This window comes from Anas acuta, chromosome 3, assembly GCF_963932015.1.
Source record: "Anas acuta chromosome 3, bAnaAcu1.1, whole genome shotgun sequence".
Taxonomy (NCBI): domain Eukaryota; kingdom Metazoa; phylum Chordata; class Aves; order Anseriformes; family Anatidae; genus Anas; species Anas acuta.
Window position 1 is genome coordinate 76,051,108 of NC_088981.1, and position 10,926 is coordinate 76,062,033.

At 59.4% G+C, this 10,926-nt stretch overlaps 1 protein-coding gene across 1 annotated transcript; it reads right to left on the reverse strand.

Annotated features, from left to right (window-relative positions):
- Window positions 1-8,894: 8,894 nt before the first annotated feature.
- On the reverse strand, window positions 8,895-10,669 carry POU3F2 (POU class 3 homeobox 2). Its single transcript, XM_068677873.1, has one exon. It carries the CDS (start codon window positions 10,526-10,528, stop codon window positions 9,137-9,139), a length of 1,392 nt encoding a protein of 463 aa, XP_068533974.1. The 5' UTR covers window positions 10,529-10,669; the 3' UTR covers window positions 8,895-9,136.
- Window positions 10,670-10,926: the final 257 nt, after the last annotated feature.

Sequence of the window (10,926 nt, forward strand, 5' to 3'; positions counted from 1 at the left end):
TCTGGGACACCTCAGTGCAAGCACTTCTCCCTGCACGTGGTAGTCCCTGGCAGGATGCTCAGGCTGGGTGTTTGGGACCCGCACATTGATGCTGAGCACCTACGAACCAGGGGCACTTGTTGGAACAGCAGCCCGAGCCCTTTGTACAGGGCTCCAGCCATGGAAGCTGCAGAGAGGTGCTTTGCTAAATCTCGCTGTAATTTTGCAGTTTGTTAGCTCACTGCGATTGCTCGGGTAGCTGGTAGGATGTAGGCAGATACATGCCTTGCTAAGCCAGAGTGTAAGCTGACAAACTACCTCTGCGGAAGAGAATTATTTCACGTTTTCCCTGGGTGCTCTGACTCTGGCTTCTGACAGGTACTGGCCCGGGACAACCCCCCAGAGATGTGCAGGTGTTGTGGGGCTGGGGCAGGCGGGAAGCTTGGCAGGGAGAGAAGTGAGATCCGGCCCCTTGTCACAGGACATAACTCAAAGTGTCCCAGCCCATGGCCGAGCAACCCAAGCCTCGCTTATCTTCCAATTTCCAAAGGGTCCCCAAAACAAAGGCAGCTTCTCCGGCTTTCTGCCTGCCCTGAGCTGGGCTCCCTGCAGCCGGGACGGCTCGGGCCGAGCTGTCGGGGGCTGCAGCTGCCTCTTACCTCCTCTGGAGCAGCCGTGGGCACGGGGCCTTGCTTCTCTCCCCCCGACGGGTCCTCGGCTGGCGCTCAGCAGGGAAACGGGCGATCTCCCCACGCCTGCTCGGTGCCGCAGTGCTTGCTGCCCGTGGCGTGACGGCCTCTGTTCTCCGAAATTTAATCTTCCTCGGCGTTGGTCTGGCTTGTCTCAGCTCCGTTTGCTTGCCGAGCTATCGGGACGCTCTGCTGTCGCGACATGTCGCTCACCCGCCCTCAACACCCCTCGGGCGGGCCCCTGCCCCCTGCTCCTCACGGGGGGGACCCGGGGCCGAGCCGGGTAGGGGGAGAGGCAGCGGGGGGGGCACAGGACGCCCACCGCCCCCGACCCCCGACCCCGGCCCGGGGCTCCCGGCGGCCGCTGGGGGGAGCCCGAGCTCCACGCCCGGCTCCGGGCGCTGCCCCCGCGGGGACCGGGACCGGGACCGGGACCGGGACGGGGCTGGGGGCTGCGGGGGGCTGCGGGGGGCTGCGGGGGGCTGCACACGATCGGGGCAATGCACGGCTCCTGCCCGGCCCGCCCCATGTGCGGCGGGGCTCTGCGGCAAGGGGAAGAGCCGGGAGACTTCACCCCGCACGCACCCCCGCCCCGCAACACCGGCACCCCCCCGCCGGGACCCCCAGGCAGTGCGGGGAAAACGGGGCCCGGGGGGGGCGAGCTGCGGGGCAGGGGGAGCCCCCGCCGAGCCCCCACCCGCCCCAGCTCCTGACAAAGGCGGCCCCGAGGCCGCTCCAGCACGCCCCCGGTCCTGGCCCCAAAATCGGTCCCGGTCCCGTTTTGGGTCCCGGTGCCGGGCTGCGCAGGGCCGGGGGGGCTCCGGCAGCGGCAGCAGCAGCGGCTCGGAGCCCCTCGGCAGCGGCAATTGGCAGCCGCCTCTCCCCTTTGTGCATCTTGCGGGATTTCTTCTGCATAGGCAATTGGCAAAGGTTAGGAACACGTCTTCAGATCCCGGATAATCCCAGGTTAAATATTAAAAGTATAAGCAGCCTAGGCCGAGTATTTACCTATGTAACTCCATAGATTTCCCTCCAGACCTGGACTTCTAAGAATTTTACGGGACTTTTTTTTTTTTTTTTCCCTTGCTTTTTTTTTTTTTTTTTCCGTATTTTTTTCCCACCCCTTCGTATTTATTTAACAAAACAGCGGGAAGGGGAGGGGGAGGCAGCAACAACAAAAGCAGTGTCTGTATGACCGAGCAGCAGCCGCTCTCCCCGGCTGTAACGTGAGAGGGAGGCGAGATTCCCTCCCCACCGCCGGCTTTGTACCCGTCTCGTTTTAAGTGCCTAGCACATCGACACAAAAGGCAAAACGGCGCGCACACACACACCAAAACCCGACACAAAACCTCTATTGGCCCAATAGTGCCGATGCTTGCCCCGATAACCGGGTGGCCTCCCTGCCCCGCCGGGGTCCGGCCGCTCCGGGACCGGCACCGGGCACGGCAACAAAAACCCCTCCGGAAAGGGTTTGGGAAAGGAGAAGTCTCAAACGGGATTAAGGCTTTAATTACAATTCCCTACCGAAGGAACGTGTTTGAGGAACTGATCTTATCAATTAATAGCGGCATTAATTTAAATTTTGTCAAAGAGGGCTCGCGTGAAATACACCTCCGATTCCCTTTTTGGGAAAAAAAATAAAATTAAATTAAAAAAAAAGGAAAGTAAAAAGGGGATGCTCCAAGCAGAACGTGTCCGAGCATTAGCAGAAGAAAATGCGAGGAGAAACGCGCTGCTTTGGCTAGAAATAATTATTCGCCATCGCCTGGGAAAAAAAAATAAAAAATAAAATAAAATGCATGTGCATATCTGCTGGGGAAACTATAAAAAATGGAAGCTCTTTTAATGGAGAAAATAGATGAAAGTTTCTGCCCGCCAACGCTATTATTTCATCATATTTTTGGCCCGCACGATATTAAAGAGAAAAATAAGGTAATTGGAACATGCATCAACAGTTTTCCATGAAATAAGAGTTAAAAGAAGTAATAGAACTAATCACTGTCTCCTCAAATCAAGTAGAAAACATTTCAATGCACTAATTAGAGTAATTAGAATAATAAGACTGCCTATATGTGGTAAGACAATGTGTACAAACAACTTTATTTAATGTATACTGGTAATCAGCGATGCGTGCGTGCTTGAATGCTTAGTGCAATAAAATTCACCCCCGTCCGCCCAAACAATCAAATACAAATTAGTTTAATGATTGTGCCTGCTTGAATGTCTTGGAAATCCACAGGCAGAGGGAAATAAATAGCACCATCCTTGTTTGTGCGTCTCCCCTACTGACCAAGGAGCTGATGCCTCCATGGACTTGGCAATGAATGACTGCAGACATGAATGAATCAAGGAGGGAAAAGGGAATTAATGAATGAGGCGGGCGGGCTGAAAACAGCCCCGAACTTTTAGACGAGAGCCTCTTACAGCTCCCGGGACGGCTCCGGGCGGCCGGGACGGGGTAAAGAGGGGGGGAAGCGGCTCCTCCGCCCGCATCTTCGTGCCCGGAGGAAGAGGAGGAGGAGGAGGAAGAGAAACTCCGGGCGAGGAGCGGTGCAGCCCGGGGCCCTGTTCACGCTGCCCCGACCCGCTGGGGGATGCTCCATGGGACGGGCGGCGGAGAGCGGGGCAGGGGGGCAGGATCCGGCCCCCGGCCGTGGGGCGCTGCTGGGGACCCGGGCCCGGCTACGAGCCGGGGCTGTGTCGGGGGGGAGCGGGGCTGCCCCCGGACAGGGCCTTTTTTGGGGCTGGTGACAAGGCTGGGAGCGTGGGAAGCCGCGCACGGCCGGGCGGCCCGGTGCTTGTCCCGCACCCCGCTGGGAAGGCGCCTCGGGGAAGTTCTCGGGTTTATTTCAGCCGCTCCGCCGAAGCACGCTTGTTTTAGGCTTTAAGGCATTTACCCCAAAAGGTTCGCATCCTTGGCAGTGCAGCCGAGAGCCTCCGGCCGGGGCAGGCTTCCAGCCGCCCTCAGCGGAGCACCGCAGCCCCGACGGCAAAACCTCGCCGCAAGGCACCGGGGGAGCGCCCGCAGCTCCCCAAAAACCCATTTCCCTTTGCGGATTAAGGCCGGAGAGGCACCAACACCCCTGCAGTCACCCTCCTGTCCCCTCCCGAAATACACGCTAAAATACACGCTAACCAAGCAGCCCCCGACGGCGGGGAGGGCACGGCAGAGCCCAGCTTTCCCACAACTTTCCCCCCTTCGCTCCCGCCGCCTTTTCCCACGCGTGGGGACCAAAAGCTTCGGGTAAAACCCCTCTCCCGACCTCCTCGTCCCCTGAGGGGCTTCCTCCTCTCCTTTCCTCTCCTCTCTCCCGCAGGAGGAGCAGCCCCGCGCAGCCAGCACCAGAACAAAGAGCCGCAGCAGCCCCACCGACGTGGCTCGGGCAGACCTCGGGGGGCTTCGTGCCCCACAGGGGGGTCGGAGGAGGAATGGGGACGGCGACAGGCTGGGGATGGGGGCTGCGGGAGCAGCCAGCCCCATCCCAGACCGAGAGCAGGGGGGGTCACACAGCCCCCGAGCATCCTCCAGCAAAACCCGAAGGCGAGGGAAAGGCGGCGGGGGGCGACCGGGGCCGCTTTTTTCCCCCGTCGGGGCTCTGCAAAGTTTAACCTGGGGAGGCAGCAGCCCTTGGGGGGGGGGGTTGTTGGTTATGTACAGCCCCCCCGTCCCCGCTCTGCTGTGCCGAGCCGGAGCTGCGATGCACGGCCCTGGGGACACGCAGCCGCCTCCCGGCTTCGGCCTCCGTCGGAGGGAGCGAGCCGAGGGCGCCGGGCTTTTGTTGTCGGCAGCGGAGCTGCAGCAAGAAGGGAGGGGAGGCTCTGCCAGGAGCGGCCGTGCCCGAGCCCAGCTCGCTGCCGCGCACCCCGACATCCACCTGCAGAAAGTGCGCCCTGCGGCCGCTCCGTTTATTCTTTTTTCCCTCCTTTCTCTTAAAAAAGAAGGGAAAAAAAAATAATACAAAGAGAGGAGACAAAAGCATCTCCCGCACACACAGCCCGGCCGGCCTACCCTCCCGGGCAGCACACCCGAGCCAGCCGCTGCCCTCCTCTCCCCGGGGCAGGAGCATCCCTGCGGGCGCTGCCCCGAGCCCGCCCCGGCTCCCATCCCCGCGGCCTCGGGCCTGCCCCCGGCTCCTGGAAGGGGCTATCCCGCCGGGAGAGGCTCTTCCCGTCCCGGCCAGCCCCTGCTCGCAGCCAGCAGGGCCCTGCTGTCAAAGGCGCAAGGCTCCCTCCGGGCCCCCCGAAGTGTCCTGCAGAGGGCAGAGGCTGCTCGCGTTCCGCAGGCAATCCGGCGGGATATTGACCGAGGGCTTCAAATCCATAGCCAGCTTAAACATTTTACCCGTCAGCACGTCTGCGGTCGCAAAACACTTCTTCTTTCTGTCACTTCTCCTCGAAACTATTGATAAGATCATTTAGCTGAATCTGTTCGGGATGAGCGTGATATTGACTAGGAGTTAGGAAAGATGATTAAATCTAATAAGCCTCGAAACTATCGCGGAAACCGCCGGGGTGGGGGCAGCGGGACTCCGTCCTCCTGGCACCGAGCGAGCCCCGGAGGTCTCAGCACCCCGCCTGTCCCCGCTCAGGACCCCGCTCCGCTCCCCGGCGCGCCCGCCCCGACGCCGGCACCCCCGCGGCGCAACGCCCGGCTCCGGCCGCTCGCAGCCGGCCCTGCACGGCCCGGCCCGGCCCGGCCCGGCTCGGCAAGGCACTGCAAGGCTCGGCAAGGCTCGGCCCGGCAGCACAGTTATCCCTAGGTACAGCCACAGCACCGCCCGCCTGCCGCAGCCTGGGCCGCCGGCCCCGCTCCCCGGCTTTCGACAGTGCTCCCCCGTAGGGAAGCTCCGCCTTTCCCCTCTTTTCTTCCCTTCTTTTTAATTTTTTTTTTTTCTTTTTTTCCATTTTTTAGGAGCCCGATCTTAAATTGTCAAAGGGCAAGGAGCAGAGGAGAGCGGCTCTCTCCTAGGCCGAGCCTCCAGGCAGAGCACAGGGCTGCGGCCAAGCCGAGGAGCGGGTCTCGGTGCCAGCACCAGGGGCAGGGCCCCCCTGCGCGCCCCAAAAACCAAACGCTTGGAGCCCCGCTGCTGCGGTCATCCGCGGGGACACGCAGCGAGCACAGCCCCCGCTGCCCTCCGCCAAAGCCCGGCAAGTCAGGGACGTGGAACCTCTCGGTATAGGCATAAAATTTATTCCAAAATTCCATGAGATATAAAGGAACGGCGGCGCTTTACACAGAACTCAGCTCAGTGTATAAGTACTGGGGCGTTCTCCCTCCAAATTTTAAGAGCTTTGCAAATCTGTGCTATCTTTAAAAATAAAATAAAGATATTTCAATAATTAGAACAAACTATGAAGGTATTGTGCATTTCTGTTTTATGTAGATAATAAAATATTACTTTAACATAAATATATAAGGATCTCTGCGTTTTTATTTTTCCCCACAAGCACATCCAAATGTACCAAAACAAAGTATTTTTTTTAAAGAGACTGAACCAAAAAAAATTACATCCCATATAGATTTTGTTCACCTACTCATTTAAAGCTACAGAAAAACAGTTTCCAGAACCTGTTTGCTTTGAAAGAAATAAATATACATTGAGGCAGGCCACTTAAAAATGATATGAAAATATTTCCCTGGGTAGCATTTAAAAAAAAAAAAAAAAAGAAAAAAAAAAAGGAAAAGAAAAATAGACAAAGAAAACATTGAAACTATTTCTGCATTTCAAAGGACAAATATTAAACATATATACATAGTGGTAAGGTTTGCGTGGTAACTTTTTTTTTTTTTTTTTTTTTTTTTTTTAGTAAACCTATTTGGAGTTTGAGGCTTTTCTCAAACCTTCTCTAGACTCCGTTTTCTGACCTTACACACATATTAATAAGCGTCTGAAAGTTCATTTCCTCCCTTTACCACTGGATCTGCCCTGATCTGATTCACTTCACTAGGCGCTAGTCCTCAACACTTTAAATAACAAGCAGCTCAATACACCCAAAAAAAAAAAAAAAAAGAAAGAAAAAAGAAAAGAGAAAAGCTCGGTGCCCGTATCTTTGTAACGATTGTTGGAAAACTAGGAAAAAGGCTACTGCATGTGCCTCTTAGAAATCATCATCTGTCTTGCCAAGAAGAAAAGAAAGAAAGAAAGAAAGAAAGAAAGAAAGAAAGAAAGAAAGAAAGAAAGAAAGAAAGAAAGAAAGAAAGAAAGAAAACCAAATGTCACAGGCGCTTTAAAAGACAATGAGAAACGTAGTCTAAAGCCTTAGCTACTGAATGCAATATTTATATGATTCTCTGCAAGAGAACGCTTCCGTGTTTTTTCTCCATAATTGTCCAACACTCACCTAAGTAAACTTTTAGCTTATAAAAATGTTTTGCCTATATAGCACCCATTCGTGCTGACTAAATGATCCCTTTATGAATTTATAACTATCATAGTTTAAAGTTCCTCTAATGTATATGTATGGCTGTGCGTGTGCATAAGTACATAAACACAGAGGCACACGCGCACACATACATAGGCTGCTCCGAGTTCCCACTCCTATGCTTCTCTTCAGAGCTTTTTGTTTTGTTTGTTTTGTTTTGCTTTCCCCGTGGGTTTCCCTCTCTCTCTCTCTCTCTCTCTCTTTTTTTTTTTTTTTTTCTTTTTTCCTTTTTTTCTTTCTGGAAAGTTAACCGTTTCCCATCAGGGTAATGCCACGAAATGCACTTTAAAACTGTTAACGGGGAGGGGGGCGGGTTGGGAGGGAGGGGGGGGAAGACGAATTGAAAATGGCATTTCTTTCCACTTCACTTCATTCCCCAGTGAAAGACACGAGGCTGCCCGAGTTAAACTGGTCTTTTCGTCCAATAAATTACTCCGCAACCCGACCGGAGGAGGTGGCGGTGGTGGAGGTGGAGGGGGGGGGGGGGGGGGGCTGGGGATGAACAGAAAAATAAAGAAGGGGCAGCGCAGCAAAAAGACGGGCGAGGGGCCGAGGGGACAGGGCCGTGTTCCCACGCGGGTGGGACCCAGACACGCTGCGTGGGCCCCCCCAGCACCGCACCCCCATTGCGGGGGCAAGGCTGGGGGGGCTGGCGGCACCCTGCCACCGGGGGAGGCCTAAAGGACCCCCCCTTCCCTCTCCAGGGAGCGCCACTTTCTCCGGGAAAACTCTGGAAATGAACTGTGTGGTTTCACCTCCCGGAGCTCCTCCACAATGGGCCCTGCTCGCCCCTGCCGCAACAAGCTGGGAGGGCCGAGCAGCTCTTCCCCCCCCGCCTCGACCCCCGCAAACACTGCCTGAAAATGAAGTTTACTTTCTCGGCTCCCTTCTCCCTTCTCCCAAGTCGCCTCTGAGCGAGCGTCTGGGAGAGCCAAGCCCCTGGAGAGAGGGAGCTGGCGGTGCGCAGATATATATATATAATATGTATCTTATATATATATTATATATTGCACATATATGTGTCTGCATGTACGTACAGGCAGGCGTGCGTACGTAGGCACACATACAGATATATGCGCTCTTCCTGCTGCAGCAAAAGGAGAAAATAAGCATTACACATATTTAAGAAGACTGGTTTATAACAAAAGTTCACATTATACACATAAAGCAAAGGCTAGAACACAGTAACACATCGTGGACCGGTCACTGGTCGACTAACGCTCACCGTGGAAAATGCAAGTCATTTGCAAAACTAAGGTGGGAAAGGAAGAAAACAAAATGAATCTGTTTATGTAAACTTCGATTTCCTTGCAGTGCAAATCGGTACGGTTAAATACTGCCTACATCAAAAGGGATAGCTTCGCTTTTCTCTTCCTTTTCACATACTCATTCCTACAGGGGATCCACAGAAAATAAACACAGCAGCATGTGCCAACCCCGAGCGACGGTCCGCGATGCCACCTGCCTTTTGTGTCGGGGGGGGGGGGGGGGGGGCTCCGGGGGACCCGCGAGGTTGCTGCGCACCCCCCCTCCCCGTGTCCCCCCCACCCCACCCCCGTCCTCGCCACCCCCAGGGCCACCCCCAGGGCCAGGGCAGGGCGCAAATTTTGGGCCGGCGTGGAGCGGAGCCCCCTGCTCGCCCCTGCCCTGCCGGCCTGGGCGCGATACTCACTGCGCTGCAGCGCACGGGAAGGTCAAAACACCGCCCCGCACCTGCTGCCGTCTAAGGGACAGTCCGGTGCAGGTGCTTTGTCTGCTTTGATTCTCTCTCTCTCTCTCTCTCTTTCTCTCTTTCTCTCTCGCTTATTTTTTTTTTTGTTTTGTTTCGTTTTGTTATTTTTTTTTCTTATTTTTTTTTTTTTGAAAGACGGGAGCAAATTAAAAAAAAAATAATAATAAGATAAGGAGGACGATCAAAAGTTGGGGGGGAGGATGGAGAGGAGGAGGAGAGGAAGAGGAGGAGGAGGAGAGGAGGAGGAGGACGAGGAGGAGGAGAGGAGGAGGAGGAGGAGGAGCAGGAGGGGCCGGGCGCCCCCGCCGCGAGTTCACTGCACGGGGGTCTGCACCCCGTGGTGCGGCGGCGTGTCCCTGCTGGCCCCGTACACGTCCTCGGCGCCCGGCAGCGTCCCTCCCGGGGGCGTCATGCGCTTCTCTTTCTGTCTCCTGTTACAAAACCACACTCTCACCACCTCCTTCTCCAGCTGTAGGCTGTCCGCCAGCGAGGTGATCTCCTGGGCCGAGGGCTTGGGGCACTTGAGGAAGTGGCTCTCCAGCGCGCCCTTGACGCTCACCTCGATGGAGGTGCGCTTTTTCCGCTTGCGGCCCTGCGCCGCGATCTTGTCTATGCTGGTGGGGCTGCCCGAGGAGGAGTCCGCCTCCTCCAACCACTTGTTCAACAAAGGCTTCAGCTTGCACATGTTCTTGAAGCTCAGCTGCAGGGCCTCGAAGCGGCAGATGGTGGTCTGCGAGAAGACGTTGCCGTACAGCGTGCCCAGCGCCAGCCCCACGTCCGCTTGGGTAAATCCCAGCTTTATCCGCCGCTGCTTGAACTGCTTGGCGAACTGCTCCAGGTCGTCCGACGTCGGCGTGTCCTCGTCCGAGTGCGCCTCGTGGTGCGGCGCCCCGGGGGGCGCGGCGGGCGGCGGCGGCGGCCCGGCGGCGCCCGGGTGCGGGCCGTGGGGCGGCGGCGGCGGCGGCGGGGGCGGCCCCCCGTGCTCGGCGCCGTGGTGCGGCGGCCCGGGGGGCCCGGGGGGCGGCCCGGGGGGCTCGTCGTGCGCGTCGCGGAGCCCGTGGTGGTGCAGGGCGGGCTGCGCGGCGCCCAGCATGCCGTTGACGGTGAAGCCGGGCGGCTGCGAGTACAGCAGCCCCGCCGCCTGCCCGCCGTTGGCCGCGGCCATGCCGGGCGGCAGGTGCGCCGCGCCGCCCGCCCGCCACGCCGCCGCCGCCGCCGCCGCCGCCGCCGCCGCCGCGGCCGCCGCGTGGTGCCCGGCGCCGCCGCCGCCGCCGCCGCCGTGGTGCACCAGGTGCGGCGCCCGGCCCGGCGGCGGGTGCTGCGGCGGGGGAGGCGGCGGCTGCAGCTCGTCGCCGCGCCCGCCCGGCTGCACCACGGCCGGCTTGATGTCGGGCTGGCCCAGCGCGCCCGCCGCCCACGGCGCCTCGCCGCCGCCGCCGCCGCCTCCCCCGCCGCCTCCGCCGGGGCCGCCGCCGCCGCCGCCCCCGCCGCCGGGCCCGCCGGGGCCGCCGTGGGACAGCGCGGCGATCCACTGGTGAGCGTGGCTCAGCGGGTGCCCGTTGCTCTGCAGCGCGTAGTCCGCCTGCACCAGCGCGCCCGCGTCGCGGTAGCCGCCGCCGGGCTGCATGCCGCCGGGCGGCTCGGCGTGCACCATGGGCGAGCCGGAGGCGAGCAGGCTGTAGTGGTTGGAGGCTGCGGTCGCCATGACTCGCCGCGCCGCACTGAGCGCGCCGGGGACAGGCGCCGCGCATTTGACAGCTACTTTTGCGCCTCGGGCGCCGCGCGGCGCCCGCGCCCCCCCGGCCCGCGCGGCGGCGGGGCCCACTGCGAAGGCACGCGCGGCCGCCCCGCCCCGCCGCCGCCGCCCATTGGCCGCGCGCCGCCTGACGGACGCGGGCGCCCCTGGCAACCGCCGCCGCCGCGCGGCCCCATTGGCCCCGCCGCGCCGCCGGGGCCCGCCCCCGACACGCCCCCCGCCCGCCCCCCGCCCGCCCGGCGCTGAGGGGGAACGGGGGCGGCGGCGGGGCCGGGCCCGGAGCGAGAGGCGGGCGGGGGGCGAGGGGTGAGGAGCTCCGCGCCCCCGCCCCGCCCCGCCCCGCCCCG